The sequence below is a fragment of the Taurulus bubalis genome (assembly GCF_910589615.1).
Source record: "Taurulus bubalis genome assembly, chromosome: 1".
Taxonomy (NCBI): domain Eukaryota; kingdom Metazoa; phylum Chordata; class Actinopteri; order Perciformes; family Cottidae; genus Taurulus; species Taurulus bubalis.
Genome location: NC_136589.1, coordinates 48,372,833 through 48,400,486, shown reverse-complemented (window position 1 = coordinate 48,400,486; position 27,654 = coordinate 48,372,833). Strand labels below are relative to the sequence as shown.

Sequence of the window (27,654 nt, the reverse complement as noted above, 5' to 3'; positions counted from 1 at the left end):
GGAGACGTTCAGGGAACGGTGCTGGGAAGAGGCCTGATTGGCTCAGCTGGAGCGAATCGTGTGTGTGTTTTGTGTGTCTTCCCTATATTAAGTATAGGAGGGACGGTGCCAGAGCGGTGAGGCTGAACAGTGCAGGTCACAATAAAAAAATTGCCAAACGATACCTTACGCCTGCTCATGTCATTGGTGCTGGGGGAAACTTGGGGAGGTAACTGAGCTTGTTCCACTACCTATGCAGGCTTTTATTCGAAAGGCGCCGCTTACCTTATTTGTGAGCGAGTTAGTCGAGCCCCATGTCTTTCAGCTGTCCTTGCATTCCGTTGAGCAATCATGTCGGGAGTCACCAAGTTTGCACTACTAAATACATCCCATAGTCCAGACTACCATTTTCTATAGTCTGTTCGATAGGTCGCTAGTTCCACGGACTCGCCATTTCTGATTGTAATCTGCCAAACACTGAAGCTCCCAAGAATACTCTGTATTCTTCAGCATGCAGGTATGACATGGAAGAGATGTGTCAGCAAAAGACAGCCCAACAATGCCTTAACACTTCAACATCCACAGCAGAAGAGAGAAGCATCATGCCTGTAAAAAAACTAAAACACAGTGGCATAGTTTATTCTGTTCATTTGCCGTAAATGCTGTAAAAACTATTTTTTTAATAATAGTAGAAACAACCCTGATTATAATGAATTTCATCCACATCTTGTCAAATTCACAATATTATGTGTTTTACAGCTGATTACATTTTGTATTCTGCGATTCTATCGATGTTTTCCCTATCACAGGAATCATAGTGCCCTACAGATTGCCAACAGATCTCTTGTGATGGAAAATGGTGATCAACAGTTTGGAACATATCTGATGTACTGTTTATTTCAACTCACTGACTTTGTGTCATGTATAAGGAAGTGCTTGTCCAGGATGACACTGTTATTATTGGACGTGAAGGAGTGAATTAACATTGCTGTGCAATCACCCTGCATGTTGGACCAGCTCAATAGCTTGACACTACAGGTCACTGGCATGTCAAGCTGCTTTTCTCGATAAGTGCTTCACGCACCCACACGTGCACACAGCTGATATCCATTATAACACACAGATGCCGGTAGACACACACCGATACTTCCTGCAGGCAGGCGTGACTTATATACTCTGAAGTGGAGAAGATAACACATTGATGTGATCAATAGCACTTTGGTGGCATCCACTCCCTTCCCCTGTGCCCTTAGGATTTGTTTGAGGCCAGTAAAAATCAGAATGATCCACCCTGTCTCTTTAATTCTCTTTCTTTTACCTCATCTTCTTTGCAGAGAATAGTTGTCCTTAGATAGACAGATATTTACAGCAAAGGATGGAACTGAGGTACAGCGATAGTAATAAAGATGTTTCCATCCTCCAAAAACCTCCACTCAGAGCTCTGAGTTTATGTGAACAGCTTTAGTTAACAACGTAGTTTGCTACTATAGATGCGTTAGCATGTATATGTGCAGCATGTGGTTAGACCAGGGGTCAGCAACCTTTCCTATCCAAAGAGCCATTTCTATCCAATGAGCCCTTTTGCCCTATTTTCCATCAAATAAAATGTGTCTGGCGTCACAAAAGCCATTTGATATCACAGCCTTTATAAGCTATATACGTTCTATATATAGTCATATTATATAAACAACTATAGTTCGTTGTATTTATGGAATTATAGAACAAGAATAGAGACACTTCTTGATATTGAATTGCTATTATACCACAACACAGTGTGACGTTCCCTGAGTCGGTGCTTGAAAAAACTGTGGAGGCATACCCCATGTTGAACCAGGCCAAGCTCAAAACATAACTGTCTTATAGCTATGAGAACAGTGAGTAAAGCAGTGGTGCAGTGCCCATGTACCAGTGGAGAACAACCTTCAGAGCACTGCCAGTCTTCTCAGGATCCTCATCACCAAACCCATGAGGGGCTTCTGTACTTTGAAGAGGATCAAAACCTTCCTGAGAAACACCGTGACACAGGATGGCCTTAATGCTCTGGCTACGCTCTCCACGGAGAAGAAACTTGTCAGGGACGTGCCTGACTTCAATAAGAAGGTCATTGAGAGGTTTGCCACTCAGAAGGACCGAAGAGCAAAGTTTCTTTATAAATAATTAGTCAGAAAAACATGCAGGTTTCCTCACCACACTGATTGGATGTCTCCCCAACAAATAAGGTTCATATGGGGCATCTTAAAATATAAACTTGAACTATATTTTGTTACCTCCAGTTAAGATCTTTTTGAGAACCAACCTGGGCCCTGAAATGACTCTACCTGTTTTAACTAATGTGGAAAAAATGCTTCATGAGGGAAATGTGTGTACATTTATTTCTAAAATGTACTCCTCATTACACAGATCCAGGATGAGATGGGAATCAGACTTGAATATAGCAATTGATGAAGATCTCTGGTCAAATTTGTGCCAGAACAGTTTGTCAGCAACGGTTAATGCCGGTACAGACTTGTGCATTATCATTTTCTTCATCAACTGTACCTCACCACACAGAAGCTACATCAATCCAAACCTGAATTGTCAGAAATGTCTTTCAGATGTGGTATAGAGGTTGGCTCCTTCCTACACGTACCTGGCTTTGCACAGGTGAGGTCCTTCTGGTATGACTTTTGTAATGCCTTAACTAAAATCACAGGGGCTACCTTTACTGGGAAACTCATTTTTTAAAATCTGGCAGCCTTATTTGGAGTACATGGGTGCATCACTGTGAAGTCAAACATGATTTTTATTTTATATAAAAAGAAAGAAAAAATGTAAGGTAAATAAAAGTAATTGTAAATTAATAAAGAAGGAGGGGCTTGTCCCTCACAGGGACCCTTACTACTGAACATGACAAAAGAAGGAGGGGCTTGTCCCTCACAGGGACCCTTACTACTGAACATGACAAAAGAAGGAGGGGCTTGTCCCTCACAGGGACCCTTACTACTGAACATGACAAAAGAAGGAGGGGCTTGTCCCTCACAGGGACCCTTACTACTGAATATGACAAAAGAAGGAGGGGCTTGTCCCTCACAGGGACCCTTACTACTGAACATGACAAAAGAAGGAGGGGCTTGTCCCTCACAGGGACCCTTACTACTGAACATGACAAAAGAAGGAGGGGCTTGTCCTTCACAGGGACCCTTACTACTGAACATGACAAAAGAAGGAGGGGCTTGTCCCTCACAGGGACCCTTACTACTGAACATGACAAAAGAAGGAGTGGCTTGTCCCTCACAGGGACCCTTACTACTGAACATGACAAAAGAAGGAGGGGCTTGTCCCTCACAGGGACCCTTACTACTGAACATGACAAAAGAAGGAGGGGCTTGTCCCTCACAGGGACCCTTACTACTGAACATGACAAAAGAAGGAGGGGCTTGTCCCTCACAGGGACCCTTACTACTGAACATGACAAAAGAAGGAGGGGCTTGTCCCTCACAGGGACCCTTACTACTGAACATGACAAAAGAAGGAGGGGCTTGTCCCTCACAGGGACCCTTACTACTAACAGAATGTTTATGTTCCCTGATAAAAGACTGAAAACATGTTTCTTCTGGTACCTGTTCAAATAAAAAATAGAAAACAGATTGATATACTGTTGTTAACTTGCTGTTGCTCCAGAGTGCCTGCTATATTGTTCTGATAACATTACTTTAAAATAAAAGCGTGCAATACACTAGTTTTTACTTCGTTATTGAATTTTGGGCATAATGCGATTAATTGCAGAAAAATCATGCCATTAATCAGTTAAATGTTGTCATCTTTGCCCAGCCTTAGACACAATACATACTCATTTGATAAGGGTTGAGAGGAGCTACAACCTACCACAGGAGGCCTAGAGCGCAAGCTGTAAAACACCCTCCAAAAAACCGAACTTGTTAAAAAAAATCCTAACGATTTAACGGGCAAACGGGGTGAGATAACAGGTTTATTACAATATCGATGAGGATTATCATTTCCTCCGGGATCACTAGGATCTACAGACGGAGTGCCACCGGTTAGGTGCGCGTGCTGCTTTCCCTCCTCTCCCGGCAGGACCTCCACAGTAGCTTGTGAAACTCTGGTCATTTGCACATCACAGATCTCCAGCACGGCTGTAGAAGTGTGTCTCTGAAGATATGCTAACAAAACGGAAACTTATTTAAATTCACCTGATGGGGCACTCTAAATAGGAACAGCCACTCATACCTATACACTGGCTGAGATGGCCAACTTGTGGTTGAGAAATACTTTCCTCCCCAAGGACATTTTTTCAATTATACACTTTGGCTGGATGAACTGCACAGAGAGGCAAATTATCAGAAGCCTGAGTAGTGAGTGTGTTTGCGAGATTGGCTGCTGTAGGGATTATCACATGTGAGGCTGATATTCAGGGTCTGGGATGAGTTTAAGAAATCCATGAAGAAATAGGGTTTAAAAGCCATTTATGTTTAGTCTCCAGAGATTGAGACTAAGCGCCATGTGCAGCCTGAGCTTCTTCATCAGACTGTTTAGTTGGATGGCAACATGGGGGAGTTGGTCATGTGGGGTTAGACTGAGCATAACAACATGTTGATGGTCTGCCATGCAATGTATGCAACACACACACACACACACACACACACACACACACACACACACACAGTTGTGTTGCCTTCTTTTCACATTCAATTTAGTACAGATATTCATGTTTCCCTTAGGATGAATTTTAATAACATTGGTGTTTTTCTCTGTCATCATCAGGTCAAAATGTGTGTCCACTACTTTTTGACCAAATACCTAAAAAAACTGATAATATAAAGATTGAAAAGGTTTTGAGTGATTGAAAGACTAGAGAAGCGCTATAACGTACCATTACCAGTTACCGTTATTACTGTAATATCATTTAAACACAGTCATGTACAATACATATGCTGAAATGTGATGCTAATAAGACAATTAAATTCAGTTCAATTTTATTAATACATTCCAAAATCACAAATTTGCCTCAGAGCTTTACACTCTCATCCTCTGTCATTGGACCCTCACATCAGAAGAGGATGAACCCCCAAAAACCCTTTAACAGAAAAAAAGGATGAGACTTCAGAGAGCAAGTGAGGAGGGATCCCTCTCCCAGGACAGATGTGTAATAGATGCCATGTGGACAGACCGTGCACAGTAAGAAGGAAGTATAGCACCATCATGCATACTTATCAAATCAATTCCTGGTTATGGATCGTTCCAAAACAAACACAAAAAGCAAAACAGTTTTCAGTGAGAAAAACAAACCCCTGAGTCTGTACTATTAACAACCGATCATCAAATGTCCATTAACCACCAGAGGTCCTTTACTCAGCAGTCACTTTCTTGTGACGTTGCAGGGTGAACACAGGTGTAATTAATAACATTAATTATGGCCCTGTTCCAGCCTGCTATTGTGGCTGCAAAATGACTGCAACACTAAAGAGAATGGGCCGTAGTGAAGGACTCCTGCCAGAGGCTGCTGGGTATATATGACCACAAGTAGGACTGGATCAGGTAGGACATTTCTAAGGAGGATCTGCACAGGACAAGGAGGAGAGTAAAACATCCAGCAGCAGGTGGAATCAGGAAATCCATCTGCCACTCTAACTCCGTCTCTCTTTAAAGATTGTGCATAAATAATGTTTAGGCTTCTCTTTTCAGGTTCATCAGCGCACTGTGCTGTCAATGTCTTATTCTTGTTCTCAATATACAACGTACACACAATCTATTCAGCTATTCGTTTTGGCATTTAGCATACAAGAAAGTGTGGGTACAAAAAGGGTGTTCCACACAACCAATTACATCGTCCACTTTTCTGTTCTATGTGCATTCCAACTCACAGGAAGTGGCTGGAGTTGATGCCACCTGAAATAAAATAGAAATTAAAACAAGGTCATCATCGTAACAAAGATTAAAGGTCATTTGTACTATCGTGAATACATTAAGAGCTTTGACACAAGAAAACAAGACTATTTACTGGAACTATTTCTTATCCGCTGGCCTAGAATTCCTCTGCAGCATCTCCAGATACGGTCAGTGAGCACAGGTACTGTACAGTATGCAAGACAGCGGTTCAAGTACATTTCAAGTGTGTGTGTGTGTGTGTGCACATATTCACAATGTGTTAACAGTGTATTATAAGCTAACTTTCAGTATGGTTAATGTCCCAGTGTCCAGATATGTCTCAGTGCAGAAATGCCAGCAGAGCAGTGGTCCAGTGTCCCAACGTGGAGCCGCTCACCCACAGAAACAGTTCATACATAGTGAGTCTCCACAGGTTGAGGGACTCGGCCAGAGTGATCTGGAGACGCCTCCTCCTGGACTGAGCCTTACTCCTCTTGTGCCTGTCAGTCAGAGAAGGAAAGGTCAAGGGTCAGGCACAATTTTCTCTGAGAACACTGTAGGTGTATTGCTTGCCACTTGAGCCAATGTGAAAAACTGGTGGCAAGGTGTACCTTAAATGAGTAGCCATGAACAACTGGGTTCTTAGGTTCATTACAGTTTAGCATTACAGCTGACCAGCTGATTAGTTGCTCTACTGTGGCTGCAGGTCGGCTTATCAGCAACACGAGCTGGAGGGGTGTTTGGTTGGAATAAAAAAGCTTGGCAGCACATGGGGAACCACTGCACATAACCTTGTACGTAGCAGTGTGGTTGTTTAATTGTTTTCTGACATATGTATACCTACAGCCAATCTAATTTACAAGATGCTTTAAGTTCATGCAAATCCACCAAAGTTATATTTTTCAAACAAAAGATTTAAACAATTTCCTTTCCCGAGAGTCAACAGACATTTTTCATTGTAATTGAACGGAATATCACCATTCGTACTTTGGGAATACGAGCATTTATGAACATCGGAATTTCAAATACCAATACTCTCCATATGTACAAACCTGGAATGAAATACAGACAATCTCATCTTGAAAATATTTTACATCAATGTATCCAATTCTTCTGGCAAAGAATGAGAATTGTTTTCACATTGAAAAAAAAGGTAAACTCGCCAATCAGCTGAAAAGAATCAAAGAACAATCAACCATCACAGCAATCCAAGACACACAGGGCAATTTAATACACAACCCAAAAGACATCAACACAAATAAACTCCTTGGCAGTGGCTGTGGTGTGCCAGATGCTGATGGAGGAGCAGAGGATGGACTCAATGGTGGAGGAGCAGAGGATGAACTCAATGGTGGAGGAGCAGAGGATGAACTCAATGGTGGAGGAGCAGAGGATGGACTCAATGGTGGAGGAGCAGAGGATGGACTCAATGGTGGAGGAGCAGAGGATGGACTCAATGGTGGAGGAGCAGAGGATGAACTCAATGGTGGAGGAGCAGAGGATGAACTCAATGGTGGAGGAGCAGAGGATGGACTCAATGGTGGAGGAGCAGAGGATGGACTCAATGGTGGAGGAGCAGAGGATGGACTCAATGGTGGAGGAGCAGAGGATGAACTCAATGGTTGGCATCGCCACCTCCCTCTGCAGCTGGATACTGGATTTCCTAACCAACAGACCCCGCTATGTTAGGTTGGGCAATCGCACCTCCTCGACCCTCACCCTGAACACTGGCGTTCCACAGGGCTGTGTGCTGGGTCCTCTCCTCTACTCCCTGTTCACCTATGACCGCTGGTTTTAATACCATCATCAAGTTTGCAGACGACAGAACGGTGGTGGGCCTCATCAACAACAACGATGAGTCGGCCTACAGGGAGGAGGTCCACATGTCTCCTCTGATCCTGGTGAACGTCTACCGTTGCACCATCGACAGCATCCTTACTAACTGCATCACAGTTTGGTACGGCAACTGCTCTGTCTCAGACCGGGAAGCACTGCAGAGGGTGGTGAAAACCGCCCAACGCATCACCGGTACTCCACTCCCTGCCATGGAGACGTCCACCTCAAGCGCTGCCTGCGGAGAGCGCACAGCATCATCAGGAACACCACTCACCCCGCATAGACTTTTTGCACTCCTCCCCTCTGGGGATATATATATATATATATACATATATATATATATGTTTATGCCGTCTACATTGTATTTATCCAGAACACTGCACTGCACTTTTACTGCTTCTCTTTTGCACGCTGGTCAGATGCTAAACTGCATTTCGTTGTCCCAGTACTTGTACTCTGTGCAATGACAATAAAGTTGAATCTGAATCTGATGGACTCATGATGGAGGAGCAGAGGATGGACTCAACGATGGCAGTGTAGAAGTGCACCATCATTGTCTTTGGCAGGTTGAATTTCTTCAGCTGCCAGAACATCCTCTGCTGGGCCTTCTTAGTGATGGAGCTGATGTTCAGCTCCCACTTGAGGTCCTGGGAAATGATGGCGCCCAGGAAGAGGAAGGACTCCACAGCGTCGACGGGGGAGTCACACAGGATGAGAGGGGCGGGTGGGGCTGCATTCTTTCTGGAATCCACAACCATCTCCACTGTCTTCAGAGCGTTGAGCTCCAGGTTGTTCTGGCTGCACCAGGTCACCCGGTGGTCAGTCTACTACCTGTAGGCAGACTCGTCCCCACCAGAGATGAGTCCAATGAGGTGGTGTCGTCCGCCTCATTGGACCTGTATTTTGACTCTTTATACATTGTGCTTGGAGAAAACTAGGTTTAAATAGCGCTCCTAGTGGTAGCTAATGTATCACAATGGGTTTACAGGTTAAAGGTCAAGCCAAAGACGTAACACTGAATGTATTATAAGTATATTAATGAATATATATGTTGGACAGAAGAGAAACATACTTTCGATCTTCTGCATGTTAGCACATTGCACAAAATTGACAATAAAACTGACTTTGAATAACACTGAATGTAATGGGTGAGTTCAGCAGATGGAATTATTTTAAAGGTATGTCTGCAAGTGAGGTAGAAAGTAGAGAACACTCAGGAATGTGAGGTGCAATAAAGAGTGGGATGCAGGATGAAACTGGACACGTAAGGACCGTCTGAAGATGAGCAGGAAGAGGAGGACTTTATAACTTGACAAAACTAGAGACTTTCTGAGAATCAATGGCTTTTCTCGCGGACTGTCGAACAGACTATAGACAACGGTAGTCTGGACGATGGGATCTATTCTTTGTTGTACTTCAATCTGTAATTGTGTTTGCTAACTGGCCTCACCTTGAGCTAATTGTGTCTCTCTCTGATAAGCGGCAGTAGGGACGAAGGCGCGAGAGAAGTCGGAGCCACAGTCGGGGAGACCGTGAGAGTAGGAGCCGGAGTCACAGGCAGTTGGGAGGTGGCGTTCAATAAAAACATGGAGAACCTCCAATACAGTTGTGTGCTGGTCATTGTGCGAGGGGAGACACCACGGGGCAACGGGAGCACGTTACAGATGGTTATGCATCTCCTGTATCAAATACCTTGGTTAGGTCAATCTATGCAAACTGAACGGTCGATCACAATCTTTCTGACCTGGCCATGGCACGTATGCAGCAGCGGGACATGTTGATGAAGGACGAGGAGGAGGCTCTGGTCTGTAAGGTGGTCTCGATGCCCCTGAGCAAGTCATTGGTCTTCAGCAGCAGCAGCATCTGCCGGGGTACTCGATTCAACAGCTCGCTGATCTGAGGCAGGTACTGAGCTGCATTGGTCCGAATCTCAACGTCCTACCAAGGGAGACAGACAGGAAGATCATTATGTACAAGTCAAAGATTTGGACGAACCGAATCAGGGTGGATGCACAGCCCCTTTCATTGTCTCTTCTAGGTCTGTTAGGGTAGGGCAACACATCGTTTGCCTTTATGATTTTCATTAGTATATGGAAGGGTGTCTGTTAATATACTATCAGTGGAGATTTGAGTGCATTCAAGTGATAACACTAGCAAACAATGTACAATTTACCTGAACATTTGAGGTGTGACTGGCTCTTTGGTTATTTGTGTTTGGCTGTAAAGCTCTAACTGATGGTGTTTTTTTCCCACCAGGGACACACCAGAACTGTCTTACTCATTGAACAAATCAGAGATGTGGGGGATGAAAGGTGATGAGGTCTGACACCAGGCCAACATGATGTGAGAACATGCCACAGGTGTTTGAAAGAGCATGTAGTAATATTGTTGTCTGTTGATGTCTTGACAGGAACCTGAGGTTGAGAAGTAAAAGTAAAAGGTTGGGTTTCAATCAAACACAATATTGAAAGAAAGAGTTTAGTACCTTTGAACAATGCCAGCCATCTGTTGGCCAACAGCTCCTGTCTGTTACTCTACAATAGCATAGATTTCAATGTTCCCAGTTTCTGCCTGATGCTGACTGTTCCAAAATACTGACTCCAAAATCACTATCTGAACTGCCAGACCTCAACAACAGAGCTACAGCACTCGTCATGGCAATCTACACAGACGGACTTTAATTAAGATGGTGGGTTGCTTTCCCTCCTGGAACAAAAACAATTATCCATCCATTTGTAAGAGAGATGTGATGTTCATTGCCATGTGTGCTGAAGCCATGGGCTTCAAGGTGTGTTTAAATGTCACTAATTCCAGGCAAAGGATGAGGGGAGTAAAACAGGAATAGTATTGAGCAGAAATGACAACACAGTGTAAATGACTGAGCATAGAAATAAGAAATGATTAAAGAAGAAAGGGAGAGACCTCCATGATAACTACTTGTTCTCTTTGATGTTGAAGATGGCTGCTTGAGTCTCCATGTGTCCTGCTCTACTCTACTTCAAAGGCCTCTCCCTGCTGCACCTCAACAGGCCTAAATGACACTATTAGTCAGGGAGCAATCTGACGACAGAAAGCAAAATCAGGAGGTACACAATCTTTACAAGTACAGGACATTACAGAAGTGACTGAACAGCTGTGAAATTACAAGCTAATTGAGGGGAAAAAGGAGTGGAGAAATACCTTTTTTATATCAGCCAAAACTCTGAATAGTGATATGCAATATTCTATGTTCCTGTTGATAAAGCTCTGTGCACTTTGATCTTGTCCGTCACCATTACCAGCTCACCTGCCTTCAGGTCTTGTAACACAACCTGATGAGCCCACTGAAGTATTGCAATATTTGCAATAATTCAAACTGGGTGTCTGTGGTGAAAAAGCTGCTGTTTTCAGAAAACAAAAAAGCTTGGAGTACATGGCCCCTAAGTTCTGTTGGAACACCGTGATGACAAGAACCCTGAGACCAAAACCAAAACCAGTCCCAGCACCCATGGGAGGAGGTCAGTGGCCGGCCAGAGACCAATCACAGAGGACTTCCACATCTGACACCAGAGGCAGGGGTACCATCTCCCTCCATACAGAAGCTGTTATCATCAAATGTGATCAAGTTGCATAATTAGGTTACGGGATGACAACGAACAACTCAATCTGCTGTTATTAACGAAAATCCAATAATTCAATTTTGTATTGTATTTTGTAAAACAACACATCCAAACGTTTTCATAGCCCCATAATTGAATTCCTGCATACTGCGATTGTGTGCATGCATGTGGCAGCAGCATTGTCAGAGCTGTCAGTCCAGATAAACAAGGAGTTGACAGATAGCTCGGCAACTTCCTCTCTGCTGTCGGTCTCATACCCACAGGAAGTAATGTGAACAAACAGAACTCGTGCAGCTCAGAAAGTCAGTCAGTGCGATTCCTGAAGCCGGACAGAGTGGCAGGCCAGCCTACTGTCAGTCAATGCCCTTGTTACGTTACTATTGGAGGAATCTTTTCCAAAACGACCACCAGCGATTGAGACCATCCCTAACATTTATTGACTTTGCATTTCTAGCAAGAAGGTTTGTTGCTTTCTGAATGGGAGTCAAAAGGAGTTGGGATTTGTTGGAGCCAGCCATCGAACAGCCGTGGGGAGTATGGGACATTAAAGTAATTCATCCTCCAGCAGTGGCGTGGGTCTCACTTTAAACAGCTTGCTTTACTTTCTCTATAGGAGGCACATGGAGCAGATTGGGTCGGAGCATAAATCCTTCCTCGCTTATTTTTCCTGGAATAATTGCAAACCCCCTTGGTTACTTCCCATCTCTCCCACTTTATTTACTTAAAAAAAACTAAACTAATCTAATAGGTAGAGACATAAACCAACAACAAGATACTCCAAATGGCTCGGGGCTGGGTGTCTGGAGTGCTCTGCTGAGTCCTGCTTGGGGAATAACAATTAGTAGCAATTATAGGAGGTTGGTTAGCAGGCCTCACAGCTGTCAGCAGGACACAGAGAGGCGCAGTGCTCTCATTTGCATCTGAAAGCTTCAATAAGGACATATTGTATTGTGAGTGGTGCGATAATAGGCCGCGCAAAAGGCAAAGGGAATGCAGTTGGAGGGGGATGGGGTGCTGGTGATTTCTTTTCTCCTCAATGTATTAGAGAATCTGCAGGATATTTTCATACGGCAGCCAGCAGACATTAGAAAATAGTGGGCAGCCACCAAGGGAGGGAGGAAGAATGTCAGAGGACCATTCTCCCTCTGCAGAGTTAGGCAGATGAAACTATCAGGGCAGAACATTAATTATGCTCAACAAATGCATATGTTGGCTACTAGGTGGGTTCACTTCACTCAGAAACTCTGAGAAGTGATGTCAGTAAAGTCAATGTTTTCTTATGTCCAGCACGCTCCAAACACAGTGGATTGTTGTTCCCAACACCTTTCCAACGTCACAGCAGGAAGCATGGTGGCCTTTGAGCTGTCAAACATCCACATTGGTTTCATTTGTCAGGTCACTGTCCCACCTAGATGTCCTCTCCAGACATACTGTCCCTCACTTTATTGAACATAAGCCTGACGCAAAGGCGGGGATACAAAAAAAGAGTCTTGCAGACAACAGATGTCATCAGGGCCTTTTCCTGACGCCACAACACCAGAGTGAGGTATCTGCTCATGTAGCCCACATTTAAAAACTACTTTAGAGCACAGACCAGTATTCGTTAGTGACGAGTCCTTTCGTGTCGAGTAACCAGGTAGATTTTGGTGAAGTGTCGATGACGTGTGCGGTGACGTTGGAAGCCTCTGAGCCACGGGACTGATTCAGAACATGGTTCTCAAAAGAGTCTCAAAAAGCCCAGCACTGTGGAAAAGCTCTTATTTTATGAAAATGAATAAAATGGAGAAATCAACATGGACTAGCGGAGCTGAGGCTCAAACCACGGAGCCTCGGACTGAAGGACGGGTATGCTAACCACTGACCCACAGTCACATCACAACCCTCGCCCTAATTTGTTTCCAATTTCACTTTTGACCCCGCCATTATATCATAAAGACAGACACAATATTAATAAGTTAATAATTGATGTATTGGCGTCACAAACATCATTTATTCCATTTAAAGCTTCACACACAAAGCCATGGTGTCGTTATGATCACTGCCTGTTTTACATGTATTGTCCACTTGGTGGCGCAGTAGAGCAAATGAAGCCCTACTCATTTAATTACCTTAAATGAAGACTTTGGCTGAAATTAATTGTCCATGTTTACTTGTTCAGGCCCTTCCATATTATTTGGCAGAAAGCCACATAAATCAGAGCTCTCAGAGAAATCCATGTTTCCCAGTGGTCATTTTTACTTTTTTCAATTAAAGTAAAATACATTTTTTACAGCCCAAAATCACACATTTGTCTCTGAGGCATTTACAATCTGATTAGGACTTGGATGGTGACAGAAATGGTATTTACAAGTTGGAAATTGGTAATTACAGTAACTCTGCTGCTTGGAGTTTCCCTTCTTTAACAGTAGCTAATCAATTCTTACTTCTTCAATATAGCCAGTTTATTATCGTTGACTAGCTACTGTCAATGAAACTCAACACTTCCTGCAGGTGTATCACATTAAACACCCACCTGTGCAGGAAGTGTACATGCTACCTTAGAACAGGTAAACATAAAGGACATGTTTAGTTTGGAATAACAACAGAGAAGCAGTGAGAAAAATGTAAGACAACATTTTTTTGACGAATGACTTTGTTTTCAATGTTTAGTCGAGAAATATTCATTAAAAAAGATGAATGTCCCTGTGCGTGCAAAAAGGCACCGCTCTAAAAGCACTCAACATTTGCTTAGTGCATTGGATTGCATTAACACTAATGAAATGCATCATCAGGACTTAAAAAAGATCCATGCATAAGAGAGTGAAAAGAGGACAGACAAGACGACGAAGAACAGAAGAGAGGAGAGAAACCAAAGCCGGTGAGTGGATGTGGCCACAGAGATGACTCAAAATGTCTTCTTAGCCCTGCAGTACTTCACAATCAACAAGTGTGTTCAAGTAGAGGGCACTAGAGTGGAGAGTGTGTGTGTGTGTGTGTGTGTGTGTGTGTGTGTGTGTGTGGTCTAGATTGATGGGACAGCTCTCATCTCAGCTACAGTTGGACACAGAGGGAGGGAGCATGTCTTACTTATGCTACATTCACACACTCTTTCGTGGGTTTACTCGCTCCACTTTATGTGGTTAATTCGCTTCATTCGCGGCGGAAAGGGGGCGCGGCTTATCTCACATCTTCCTAATGTGTTAAGAACATCATCAGGTGAAGAGTTATTTAAAGGAACTTTGACAAAACACAAACAACGACATACCTTGCCCAGTTTCCAGTTAATTACAAATGTCTTCCCTCTTGGCCTGCTGAAGCCCTCACACAACTAATACGCTCAACACTTTTACACACATTCACGGTGGAGAGCTCCTCACAGCTGCCACAAACATCTGGCTTGCTTTTTAACACAGTTGTTCTAGGTTTCTGGTCAGGACCAGTCCTCCAATCCGTTGGACCAGAGCTCCAGATAGGCTCCTTCAGGAACCAACCAGGAAGAAGGATGGGCATCTGGGAACCAATCACAGATGGGGACCCACACATCCCTCTTAGAATATGCACTAACACACCAAAAAGAGTATAGAGATGGGAGAGTGCTAGGCAGCCAAAACACACACCAGCCAACAAAAGAAAAGGTGTGTATGGAGGGAACGTTGCATTCGGGAGGTATGAAGAAACTCTCTGGAGCACACATTACATTATGAACCCCTGTGGGGAATGGGACACACACAAACCAGTTGTATGCCAGTGGATTCAAACAACCTAATAACTAGGGCTGTAACTGGTACCTAGTTCATTCAGAATGTCAACATAAAAAATCTAAATCTATTCATTGTCTTTTTTTGCATGTTTATTTAACGTTTTAGCAGCATTAGACTATTTGTGAATTAGATTCCAGTGGTGGCAACAGCACACAACAGCAAACGCTAAAAATCCACAGCCTTTCATACATTTATGAAATGCATGTATTTCATACGACAAAAGTACTTCTATTGGATTTCCAGCAGACTGGATGCTTGTGGCAAATCACTGCCTTTCACAGATGATAAAATAAAACTATTTATCCTCACCGATTTCTTTTTGTGGAAACAGCTTCAATACAAAGTAGGAAGAATGTAAATATAGTGGTATTATAATTTCATATATGTTTTGGGTTGATTGTGTGTGGTTTCTAATTTGAAACAATTGTGATTTATTTTGTTGAAAAATTGCCAAGTTATTAGTCCATGGAACATTTGTTATAATAGCATTTTTTGGCCGCGATCATGTAGTTTTTTTATATCGAGAAAGTTGGAGAGCTTGGTAATGGGCTTAGTCCTGGGCCAGTGAAAAACAGCTGATCCCCAGGGCCTGTAGGTCTGGGATGTAGATGAACATCCCCACACAGCAGGACGATAGTCCAGAGAAGAATGGAATTCACCCGTCACCACGAGTAACGTCTCTGTCACTGCCCAGGTGAGCGTTGATGTCTCCCAAGGAGAACTATGGAGTTGGCAGGCGGCGCCACCGGCTCCGGCTCCGGCTCTTTCCCCGCTAGCGAGGTGACGTTCCACGTCTCTAGAGCTCGTCTATGCTGCCGGCGATCGGCTCAACCCGATGCTTGTCCCTGCGGGTGGCACCAGACGCCCTCCTGGGTCTGGCTCCGGGACGGCGCCCCTGGTGTTCGCTGGTCCGGAGGTGGCTGGATTCCGTGGGCACGTGTAACTCAACGTGTATTTATACTCTAACTCATGTACTGCCCAACTTGCTTTCTGAACCTCTGTGAAGCACTTAGTATTCATTCAAATGATGAAGTTCTGTTACTGTGTGTGTGTGTGTGTGTGTGTGTGAGAGCTCATACAGTACCTCAGAGCGTGTGACAGGCACAGAACTGATGCCGGCATTGACGGCGGTCCAAGAGCGAGAGGTGACCACGCAGGCAAACAGGGGGTACAGATCTCCAGCGCCCAGTCTGAGGCTGTAACGTTCCACCCCGGACATGTCCCCTTTTATCAGAGCCTGCCACAGCCGACCATAGTCCAACCTTAAATCTGGCTGAAGGACCTGGAAGGGAGGGGATTATATGTCCTTTGTTAGGATTCAATTCAATGTATTTTGTATCGCCCAAAATCACAAATTACAAATTATCCTCAGAGGGCTTTACAATCTGTACACATGCAACATCCTCTGTCCGGGACCTCACATCAGTTCAGGAAAAACTCCCCCCCAAAAACCTTTAACATGGAGAAAAAGGGAAGAACCCCACAGGAGAGCAACAGAGGAGGATCCTCTACCAGGATGGACAGAAGAATAGATGTCATGTGACCAGAATGACCAACATGACAGAGTTACAGCACATTACATGAATATGACAGGAATTATTCATATAATGAGAGAAGTAGGATGATGAAAAAGTTACAACTACTAAAAATAACAGCAGCAGTGGATATAGTAGAATAATAATGACAATACAAGCAGTAATGTATTAGCAATATTACTAGCAATGCAACTAATAATAATAATAATGATAATAATGATAATAGGAGGTGTCAGGCAGGACCAGGGTCCAGATAAAACCAGGATCAGTGTTTTAATTATCATGTGATTGCATCTACTTGATCATTTATGGTAATCTGTAAACAGTAGTACCCCAAGGCCTTCCTTCCTTCCTGCTGCTGTCAGGCTGCACAACCAGCTCCCAGCAGACCACAAAAACACTTCAATCACCTCAACTGTGCAATATTAATACATTTTATTCTGTCTGTCTGTTTATTGGCCCGCAGCAGATTCTAAAATATAGTCAAGCAAATAGGCTGCTCAACAATGCAGGCGAGCAGCTACGAGGTCACGACACGGGAAACCTTCTACTTCGTAACAGAGCCTCACTGAATCAGGAGTAATGTGCCCGGGAAAGATGCTGGAATTCAACAACGTGAGCCAGTCCAGGAACACAAAGACTTGTCAGCTGACGTAAAGCATCAGGTGTCACATGAAGCTTGTGCTTTTTGTTTTGACTGGATTGCGTGTGATGAGAGCTCAGACGCCGCTCCGCTGTTCATGCTTCTGCGGGGAGTTGACGATAACTTTTGCATTACGGAGGAGCAGCTGGCTCTGAGGAGTCTTAAGGGCACAACAACGGGGAAGGACATGTTTGAAGCGGTGTCAGATCCACCACAGACAAGTTCAAGCTTTCCTGTCTGTGTTGAAGCTGAACACGGGACCTCCTCTCTCAGCCTGAGGTCGCTGCTCAGTCCAGTGCTGCAGCGGATTTATTCCCCGAGATCAAAAATGTACCCGTTTTTGAAAGAAAATGACCGACCTCTTCATGAGCTGAGTGACCCATGACCCTCCATGGTTGGCAGACTTCGCATTTTCTTACTCATCATCTCAACACACTGAACAAGAGCCTGCAAGGCAAAGAGCAGGTCGTAGCACAACCTACGCACACCTGAAAGAAGCTTTGTCTCTTTGAGACACAACTAAGTAACTTCAATCTTGCGCTCTTCCCCACGCTGTCTGAAATCAGAGCAGCTTTTCCAGAGGTCAACCTTTCTGCTAAAATGAGGAAATATGTGTCTGTCATCGCATCTCATAGAATTCAGTCAGCGCTTCCTTTTTTATTCATTTTTAATCAAGCTGTTCTCGACTCCCTTCCTCCCTCCCATCACTCCCATCATCAAAGCAGAAGAAGTGAAGAGAGTCTGAACTAGAGCTGATGGAGATGCAGTGTGATCAGCATCAGCTTCTCTCCCCACCTTCCTTCTACCGAGGCTTGGAAAAGGCCAAGTCTCCTCTGAAGCGACGCTACGCTAAAGTCTTTTCGGCTCAACATACACATTGTGAGCAAACATTTTCTCTGTTAACTCTGAACAAAATCCGACAGCCATGGCTGTGATGTTCTTCGCATCTCAACCACCAGAGTTATATATATATATAATTATAATTGACCTCATTTAATTCATTTGCAATATCCCTCACCTCCAGTGAGTGGCCCAGACGTTGGTATATTTCTCTGTTTGTGGCCCTCGTAGCGCTCCTCTTTTAAAAACACCCCACCCCTCTGTTCATCCTGGAGGCGTCGCTCAGGTTAGCGTGACCCTCACTGTCTCCCACAGCCAGGAGAACCGCCTCCACCGGGACACACGGGCCGAACCCAAACTCCTCAAAGACAGGGACGACGTCTCAGAGGACGCCGTCCCTGACGAGAAACACGGCTTTCTGTCTCCAAAAAAACAATAAACAACCCAAAAATTGCACCAACTCAATCACACAGTGAACTATGAATGAAAAGATAATACAAGTTTGAGAAAGATCACCAAACATTTAGCACCGCTCACGACGCTCCACAACCTCCCTCAGAGAGAGAGAGAAAGAGTGTGTGTGAGAGAGAAAGAGTGTGTGAGAGAGAGTGTTTGAGAGAGGGAGAGAGAGTGTGTGTGAGAGAGAGAAAGAGTGTGTGAGAGAGAGTGTTTGAGAGAGGGAGAGAGAGTGTGTGTGAGAGAGAGAAAGAGTGTGTGAGAGAGAGTGTTTGAGAGAGGGAGAGAGAGTGTGTGTGAGAGAGAGAAAGAGTGTGTGTGAGAGAGAGAAAGAGTGTTTGAGAGAGAGAGAGAGAGTGTGTGAGAGAGAGAGAGAGTGTGTGAGAGAGAGAAAGAGTGTGTGAGAGAGAAAGAGTGTGTGTGAGAGAGAGAGAGTGTGTGAGAGAGAGAGAAAGAGTGTTTGAGAGAGGGAGAGAGAGTGTGAGAGAGAGAAAGAGTGTGTGTGAGAGAGAGAGTGTGTGTGAGAGAGAGAGAGTGTGTGTGAGAGAGAGAGAGTGTGTGAGAGAGAGAAAGAGTGTGTGAGAGAGAGTGTTTGAGAGAGGGAGAGAGAGTGTGTGTGAGAGAGAGAAAGAGTGTGTGAGAGAGAGTGTTTGAGAGAGGGAGAGAGAGTGTGTGTGAGAGAGAGAAAGAGTGTGTGTGAGAGAGAGAAAGAGTGTTTGAGAGAGAGAGAGAGAGTGTGTGAGAGAGAGAGAGAGTGTGTGAGAGAGAGAAAGAGTGTGTGAGAGAGAAAGAGTGTGTGTGAGAGAGAGAGAGTGTGTGAGAGAGAGAGAAAGAGTGTGTGTGAGAGAGAGAGAGTGTGTGAGAGAGAGAAAGAGTGTGTGTGAGAGAGAGAGTGTGTGTGAGAGAGAGAGAGTGTGTGTGAGAGAGAGAGAGTGTGTGAGAGAGAGAAAGAGTGTGTGAGAGAGAGTGTTTGAGAGAGGGAGAGAGAGTGTGTGTGAGAGAGAGAAAGAGTGTGTGAGAGAGAGTGTTTGAGAGAGGGAGAGAGAGTGTGTGTGAGAGAGAGAAAGAGTGTGTGTGAGAGAGAGAAAGAGTGTTTGAGAGAGAGAGAGAGAGTGTGTGAGAGAGAGAGAGTGTGTGAGAGAGAGAAAGAGTGTGTGAGAGAGAAAGAGAGTGTGTGAGAGAGAGAAAGAGTGTGTGTGAGAGAGAGAGTGTGTGTGAGAGAGAGAGAGTGTGTGTGAGAGAGAGAGAGTGTGTGAGAGAGAGAAAGAGTGTGTGTGAGAGAGAGAGAGTGTGTGAGAGAGAGAAAGAGTGTGTGTGAGAGAGAGAGTGTGTGTGAGAGAGAGAGAGTGTGTGTGAGAGAGAGAGAGTGTGTGAGAGAGAGAAAGAGTGTGTGAGAGAGAGTGTTTGAGAGAGGGAGAGAGAGTGTGTGTGAGAGAGAGAAAGAGTGTGTGAGAGAGAGTGTTTGAGAGAGGGAGAGAGAGTGTGTGTGAGAGAGAGAAAGAGTGTGTGTGAGAGAGAGAAAGAGTGTTTGAGAGAGAGAGAGAGAGTGTGTGAGAGAGAGAGAGTGTGTGAGAGAGAGAAAGAGTGTGTGAGAGAGAAAGAGTGTGTGTGAGAGAGAGAGAGTGTGTGAGAGAGAGAAAGAGTGTGTGTGAGAGAGAGAGAGTGTGTGAGAGAGAGAAAGAGTGTGTGTGAGAGAGAGAGTGTGTGTGAGAGAGAGAGAGTGTGTGTGAGAGAGAGAGAGTGTGTGAGAGAGAGAAAGAGTGTGTGAGAGAGAGAGAGTGTGTGTGAGAGAGAGAGTGTGTGTGAGAGAGAGAGAGTGTGTGTGAGAGAGAGAGAGTGTGTGAGAGAGAGAGAGTGTGTGTGAGAGAGAGAGTGTGTGTGAGAGAGAGAGAGTGTGTGTGAGAGAGAGAGAGTGTGTGAGAGAGAGAAAGAGTGTGTGTGAGTGAGTGAGAGAGAGAGAGAAAGAGTGTGTGTGAGAGAGAGAGTGTGTGAGAGAGAGAGAGAGTGTGTGAGAGAGAGAAAGAGTGTGTGTGAGTGAGTGAGAGAGAGAGAGGCATATTTGCCACTAAGGTCTCTTCATGAAAACAGGAACAAGCAGTAAACAAACACATGTCAGATCTGTGGATGTCTGTGTCAGCCTGCAGGTGTTTGTAGGAGCAAGTGTGTTAACAATCAAGGGGTGTGTGTGTGTGTGTGTGTGTGTGTGTGTGTGTGTAGAACACGAGTACACACAGTTAAATGCGCCTGCATGATTACGGCTGTGGTGCACCAATCCAAACACAGAATACTGCACTTTACTAAGAACAACATCAAATGAGTTGCTTATCAAAAAGCTTTTATGCTGCTGGAGCTCTAATGAAAGTGTGTGTCACATCCGCATGCTGGCTGTGTGTTTGCTGCTCTCTCCATGAACTGAAGGTCGAAGCCAGCAGCATGAAAAATGGACAGCAATTTGAGAACAAATGGTATTTTCTTCATGTGCAGGCAGCTTGGAGATGTCTCACCTGATAAAGGCCATGATCAAGCAGGGCGATCTGGGTCTTCTTGCTCTCGGGACACTTTCGGACCAACACATTGCCCGGGTGCGGATCACAGTGAACAAAGCCATGGACGAAAATCATTTCACTGTACATCTTACCCAGGTTCTCGGAGATCTGTTGGGGACATGACGGAGGAAAAGGTGCAAAATTGACACTTAGAAGACACATTTTCCAATATACAGCTTGATGATAACCATCATGCATTTGACATGTAAGTGGAATGCAAGGCAAGTTTATTTGTATAGCACATGTCAACAACAAGGTGATTCAAAGTGCTTCACATAAAACCATCAAAAGCATCAAAACATAATGCAGAGAAAACAGAATTTTAAACAGTGAAGAAAACAGTCAAAAAGCTAAATAAAAAATAAAAGTTGAATAAAAGTTGCAGTGCAGTTAAAGAAATAAAATGCAGTAGTGAGATGCAGTAATTGAATTTGGTTCAGTTAAAGGCAGCAGCAAACAGAAACGTCTTCAATGTGGACTTAAAGGAGCTGAGGGTCTCAGCAGACCTGCAGCTCTCAGGACCTTGTTCCAGATGTGTGGAGCAGAAAAGATGAACGCTGCTTCTCCATGTTTAGTTCTGACTCTTGGAACAGAAAGTAGACTCGTTTAAAGTCCATTCTTTGTTGGACAGGAAGCCAGTGCAAAGACCTCAGACCTGGAGTGATGTGATCCACTTTCCTGGTCTTAGTGAGGACTCCAGCTGCAGCTTTCTTTCTTTTTTACAGAGGCTTGTGAACACACCGTTACAGTAGTCAAGTCTACTGGACAAGCTTCTCCAAATCCTGTTGAGACATAAGTCCTCTAATTGTTATCAATTGTCTTGATATGGCTGTTCAGGTTGAGGTCTGAATCCATAACTACACCTAGATTTCTGGCTTGGTTTGAGGTTTTTAACATCAGCGATTGAAGCTGTGCGCTGACTTTCAATCGTTCGTCCTTGGGACCAAAAACAATTACTTCTGTTTTATCTTGATTTAATTGAAGAAAATTCTGGCACATCCAGTTATTGATTTCTTCAATGCATTTAGCCAACCCTTGTATGGGACTATAGTCCCCTGGTGATATAGTTATGTAGAGTTGTGTGTCATCTGCATAATTATGATAACACACTTTGTTGTTTTTCATAATCTGAGCCAGTGGAAGCATGTAGATGTTGAACAGAAGAGGCCCCAGTATTGAACCTTGGGGAACACCACATGTCATCCTAGTCAGCTCTGATGTGTAATTAGCTACCGACACAAAGTATTGTTGGTCCTTCAAGTAGGATTCAAACCAGCTAAGTGCTGCGCCAGAGAGTCCTACCAGACTTCAGTCTGTCTAGTCGTCATGATCGACCAAAAGCTCTTTAGTGTGTTTTGTGTCTAAAGTCAGCGGGGACAATGTGGGCAGGGCATCAACGCCACTGATGCCGATGGCCATACCATTTTCATAAGGGCATCAAGGCCAGATGAGCACAAAAGCATGTACTTATGAGGTACACAATAAAGTACATGCCAAAGACAAATTTGAAGAAAAGCAGTTACACCCCTATTATGAAGCATTATTCAAATTCAATTGGTGATGCTTCAGACTTAAGCTAGTATGCGACTCGAAGCAATAGGACGGTACCTGGGGCTGCTTCACACTATCCTGCCTGTGATGAACAATAGCGGTGGAGCAGTGGATGAGGTCACGTTCATTGAGAGTTGTTTATGTGCCATGGAGGTCATGTGACACTCATGACTCAAGCAGTGAATGTGTTGTGGGATGTCAGGGAAACAAACAGATGGGTATTTAGGACCAACTGCAAATCAATCGATTCTCTAGTTATTTTTAGGACCAGCTGCTCAACTCAATTTTCCAATAGAGCTAATCGACTTAAGACTTGCAGGGAACACATTCCACATAAATGTTGTGGGATATAAAACCGAGCATTTTAAATCTGCGTGGGACAAAATGAATGGGGCTCCTGTGTGGGATAACACTACACAAGACTTAGATGCGTCTTTGTGCTTTCTCTCCTCACAGGTTTACATGGATCCTGGTTTTATCTGGACCCTGGTCCTGCCGACATCTACTGCTATTGTCATTATTATTAGTAGTTGCATTGCTAGTAGTATTGCCAGTACAATTACTACTTTTATTATCATTATTATTCTACTATATCCACTGTTGCTGCTATTTTTGGTAGTTGTACATTTTTCATCATGCCTACTTCTCTCATATGAATAATTTCTGTCATATTCATTGAATGTGTAATAACTCTGTCATGTTGGTCATTCTGGTCACATGACATCTATTGCTTCTGTCCATCCTGGTAGAGGATCCTCCTCTGTTGCTCTCCTGAAGGGTTCTTCACTTTTTCTCCCTGTTAACGTTTTTTTTTTTTTAATTTTTCCTGAACTGATGTGAGGTCCCGGGACAGAGGATGTTGCATGTGTACAGATTGTAAAGCCCTCTGAGGATAATTTGTAGTTTGTGCTTTTGGGCGATACAAAAAAATGTAATTGAACTTTTAATGAAAAAACTTCTCATCCACTCTGAGCCACTTGCGGTCAATACAAAAGAAAGAAAGGAAAATGGACCTAAAATGCTTCCCTGTGGGACCCCACATGTGAGTGGCTGTGAACATGGTTCCATTTACCTCTACTACTGTTCTCTGTCCCCAAGATAAGATTCAGGCCACTGTAGATCTGAATTGTTAGCGCTTGATCAGAAGAATATCAGGACTCACAGAGTCGCCTTTTGGAGATCCAACATAACCATGCCGCAGTATTTGTCTACATCTACTCCTTTATTAATGTGGTGTGTTAAGTAGAACAAAAGGGTATCTGTCAAATGTGATTTTTTTTAAACCAGATTGGAATTGATTCAGAAGATTACGCAATGATTAATAACTGTCTATTTGTTCATGTTTGACCCTTGCTATTAACCTTGATAATGAACACAAGATGGAGCACAGTAATTAGCTGATTTGGATTTGCCTCCTTATTTATTATTGTTATTGCAAGTTTGAATTAGTGGGGAAACTTGTTTTGTTCGATGGGTATGTTTTTTATATGGGTTATGCCTGGTGTAATGACTGCAGCGGGATATTGTAAAAAATCAGTTGGGAATGTTATCACGGACCTGTTGCTTCAGAAGGGTTCATGGCTTTAAGCTGTTGTCGTGCATTTATGTCAGACACGCAAAAGAAAACGCATCCGGGAGTCCTTTCTGTGGAGCTGCATGCCTTCTCAATAGGATGTACTGAGTAGGTGACTTCTATCATTCCCAAACTGTTGGTAGGTTGCTCTTGTTATCTGCCATCTTCTCGCTGAAGAATTCTGTCTTGGCTTTCTTTCTCATTTGATTCAACTTATTTCTAAGTTTGTTTTGTATATTCACTGAACTGTTCATTGCTAGAATTATTATGTTTGGTGAGATAGCAAGTTCTTGAAATAATGCCATTTAAAATATCAACTATAATCCAAGGTTCTGTTCTAGTTTTAAGTCTGACTGATTTAACTGGGGTAAATTTATCAACAGCTGCCAAAAATGTAATGATTGAAAAGGTTTCTATCTGTGCACATTTGAAAACTGGAGACCAGTCCATATCCCGTAAAGATGGAGTCAGTACCGCACTGCTGTAGTCCAGTAGAGATTGAGTCATGACAATTAAATACAGACTTCTGTGTTCAGAAAAATAAGAGAGAATGAATAATTCATACACCTATTCATTCTGGCCACATGTGTAGACTAAATGAAGTCGCTATCTTCTGTAAAACTTACATCATATCATAAGTAAGGACGAATTATTAGGACAGGCAATTTATTCCAGTCCGAAGAAAACAAATCTAAGTTCATTCACATTTACAGGAGATGAGACAAAATTAATATTATCATACCGTGTTATCATTTAAGCTCTTTGGGTTAGAAATCCATTGTGGGCAATGAGACAGCATTGCATCCGACCGAGAAAAATGTCCGCGTACAAACCAGTGAAACATGGTTATCACATACATGCCATCAGCAGTCTTTTGGCATATGGAGAACCTCATTAGCATGTTGACTTTCAGCAGCAGCTGACAAAAACAAAGTGACTGTGATTTTGCTGCAATAAACAACACTGATATAACATTAGAAATATTCTAACCAATTTAAAATAATGTGTCATAGATTTTTAAAGCTTTTGGGACCACTAGGTTGTATGGATGTTGTCCAATCAGTGGACACAGTCATATCTTACATTTTACCAATCTGGGGAAGAATGCAAAAAAGGAACGTCTATTTGGGTCCTCGTCCATCTGGTGATTACAGACAGAGTCCAGCATGCACCACTGCCACCTAATATCTCTGTCCATCCTGCCGCTTTGTGTGTTTGTTGTATTATGCAGCTTCCTATCTATCTCATTGGCTGTCTTATCAAACTCATTATCACTGCTTAATGCTCAGATAGTGTGTCCCTGTCTGCACTAGTGTGTGGGGGAATGCATGTGCTCGTCAAAAGCCCAATAAATAATGTGTGTGTAGTGTATTTGTCATTGTCTTCTCGAGCTGTGCTCCTAATGTGTGTGTGTGTGTGTGTGTGTGTGTGTGTGTGTGTGTGTGTGTGTGTGATATTCAAGGAAATCCCAATACAATTTCAGATTGCATGACCATAAATGTATGTGTATTACCAATAGTATTGTCAAAGCAACAACTGTATTAGTTTCTTCATCGTAGGAAAAGGCAGTCAGCAGTTTGAGTTGATGCACTACAGAAGTAGTGTGCATGTGAGAGAGATACTGAACCCCCTCATGCTGAGCAAGGGCTCGATGCAGAGGTCAACTCGTTTTATCCAGTAAAAAAACAACACTTTTCTGTCATCTTTGACAAAATGAAAGCTGTAAACATAAAAACAGAGCCAATCAGTTCATGTTCTATTAGACATCACAGCTACACAAGGTTAAAACTACTACTCTCTCTTTAATACCAGCATTTCTCTACATTACACACACACACACACACACACACACACACACACACACACACACACACACACACACACACACACACACACACACACGTTTATTCAGAGGCTTCCAGAGCGCTGGCAGCAGGCAGTACCTCGTTAACATTGATGCTGTGCTTCTTCATGTAGTCCCTGTCATTGATCTGGCCCCCCTCCACAAACTCCATGGTCAGGACCCTCTTAGTGGACAGATCCCAATGGATCACGGGGACCTGTTGAAAGACATTTCAATGTTGATTTTCTTCCCACCACTTTTTCACTAGATTCCATTCTCCTACGAGAATAAGAATGTTTCTTAAGTATGTGACCATAAACTGTGCGACTGTGGCTCAGTGGTGAGCGCTTCAATCCGAGGATCGGCGGTTCAATCCCCGGCTCTGCATGTCAATGTGTCCTTGGGCAAGACTCTTAACCCCAAACTGCTCCCGTAGGCACTGTGTGTGTGTGTGTGTGTAAATGTTAGATACTCCTGATGGACAGGTGGCACCTTAGCCCCTCCCATCAGCGGGAGAATGATGCCAAGTAGTGTCACTTAGTGAACTAAGCTGATCTAGTAAGGGATTGAAAAGAGTTCAAAATGTATCAGCAGATTGGATGCTGGTTATGAAGCCATAGCGAAAATGCTGTTGGAAGACCATACCATAATGTATTTCTACATCTGCAATTCACTTCTCATGCTTACTCATAATTCAATAATTTTTCGGGGATGTCAATCATGACATCAGCTGTTTAGATCAGCTGGTCTCCTCTAGCCGATAAGCACAATAACACAATGACATGGCTAGCCTTTCATCTGTGGAGGGGTTCTCTGACATTTTTGTTGTCATTCCTGTTTTCCTGTGTTTTGTGGCTAGACAGGGAGGTACAAATACAGCTGTTCTGTGAGGCCTCAGAGGTTTGTGAAGAGAATACTGGGGAGCAAACAGGACCATGAAGTCCAAGGAACACACCAGACAGGTCAGAGATAAAGTTGTGGAGAAGTTTAAAGCAGGGTTAGGCTATAAAAAGATTTCCCAAGCTTTGAACATGTCACGGAGCACCGTACAATCCATTATCCGGAAATGGAAAGAGTACGGCACAACTGCAAACCTACCAAGACACGGCCGTCCACCTAAACTCACAGCCGAACAAGGAGAGCACTGACAGAGATGCAGCCGAGAGGCCCATGTGACTCTGGACCAACTGCAGAGATCCACAGCTCAGGTGGGGGATCTGTCCACAGGACAACTATTGGGCTCCACTCCACAAATCTGGCCTTTATAAGAAGAAAGCCATTGTTAAAAGAAAACCATAAGAAGTCCCGTTTGCAGTTTGCCAGAAACCATGTGGGGGACACAGCAAACATGTGGAAGAAGCTGCTCTGGTCAGATGAGACCAATATTGAACTGTTTGGCCTAAATGCAAAACGTTATGTGTGGCGGAAACCTAACACTGCACATCACCCTGAACACACCATCCCACTGTCAGACATGGTGGTGGTAGCATGATGCTGTGGGGTGCTTCTCTTCAGCAGGGACAGGGAAGTTGGTCAGAGTTGATGGGACGATGGATGGAGCCAAACACAGGGCAATCTGGGAAGAAAACCTGTTGGAGTCTGCAAAAGACTTAAGACTGGGGCGGAGGTTCAGCTTCCAGCAGGACAA

The 27,654-nt window shown here is 43.7% G+C and overlaps 1 protein-coding gene across 2 annotated transcripts in view; it reads right to left on the bottom strand.

Annotated features, from left to right (window-relative positions):
- Positions 1–4,941: 4,941 nt before the first annotated feature.
- The window catches only part of adck1 (aarF domain containing kinase 1), a 49,468-nt gene continuing 26,755 nt past the window's right edge, over positions 4,942–27,654 (bottom strand). For both annotated transcript variants that reach the window (XM_079216741.1, XM_079216742.1), the window contains 5 exons: positions 26,107–26,223; positions 20,998–21,147; positions 16,104–16,301; positions 9,425–9,618; positions 4,942–6,344 (listed from right to left, as the gene is read on the bottom strand). In XM_079216741.1, coding sequence (XP_079072867.1) covers positions 6,185–6,344; positions 9,425–9,618; positions 16,104–16,301; positions 20,998–21,147; positions 26,107–26,223 — 819 coding nt within the window. In that variant the 3' untranslated portion in view covers positions 4,942–6,184. The remainder of the gene's footprint in view (positions 6,345–9,424; positions 9,619–16,103; positions 16,302–20,997; positions 21,148–26,106; positions 26,224–27,654) is intronic.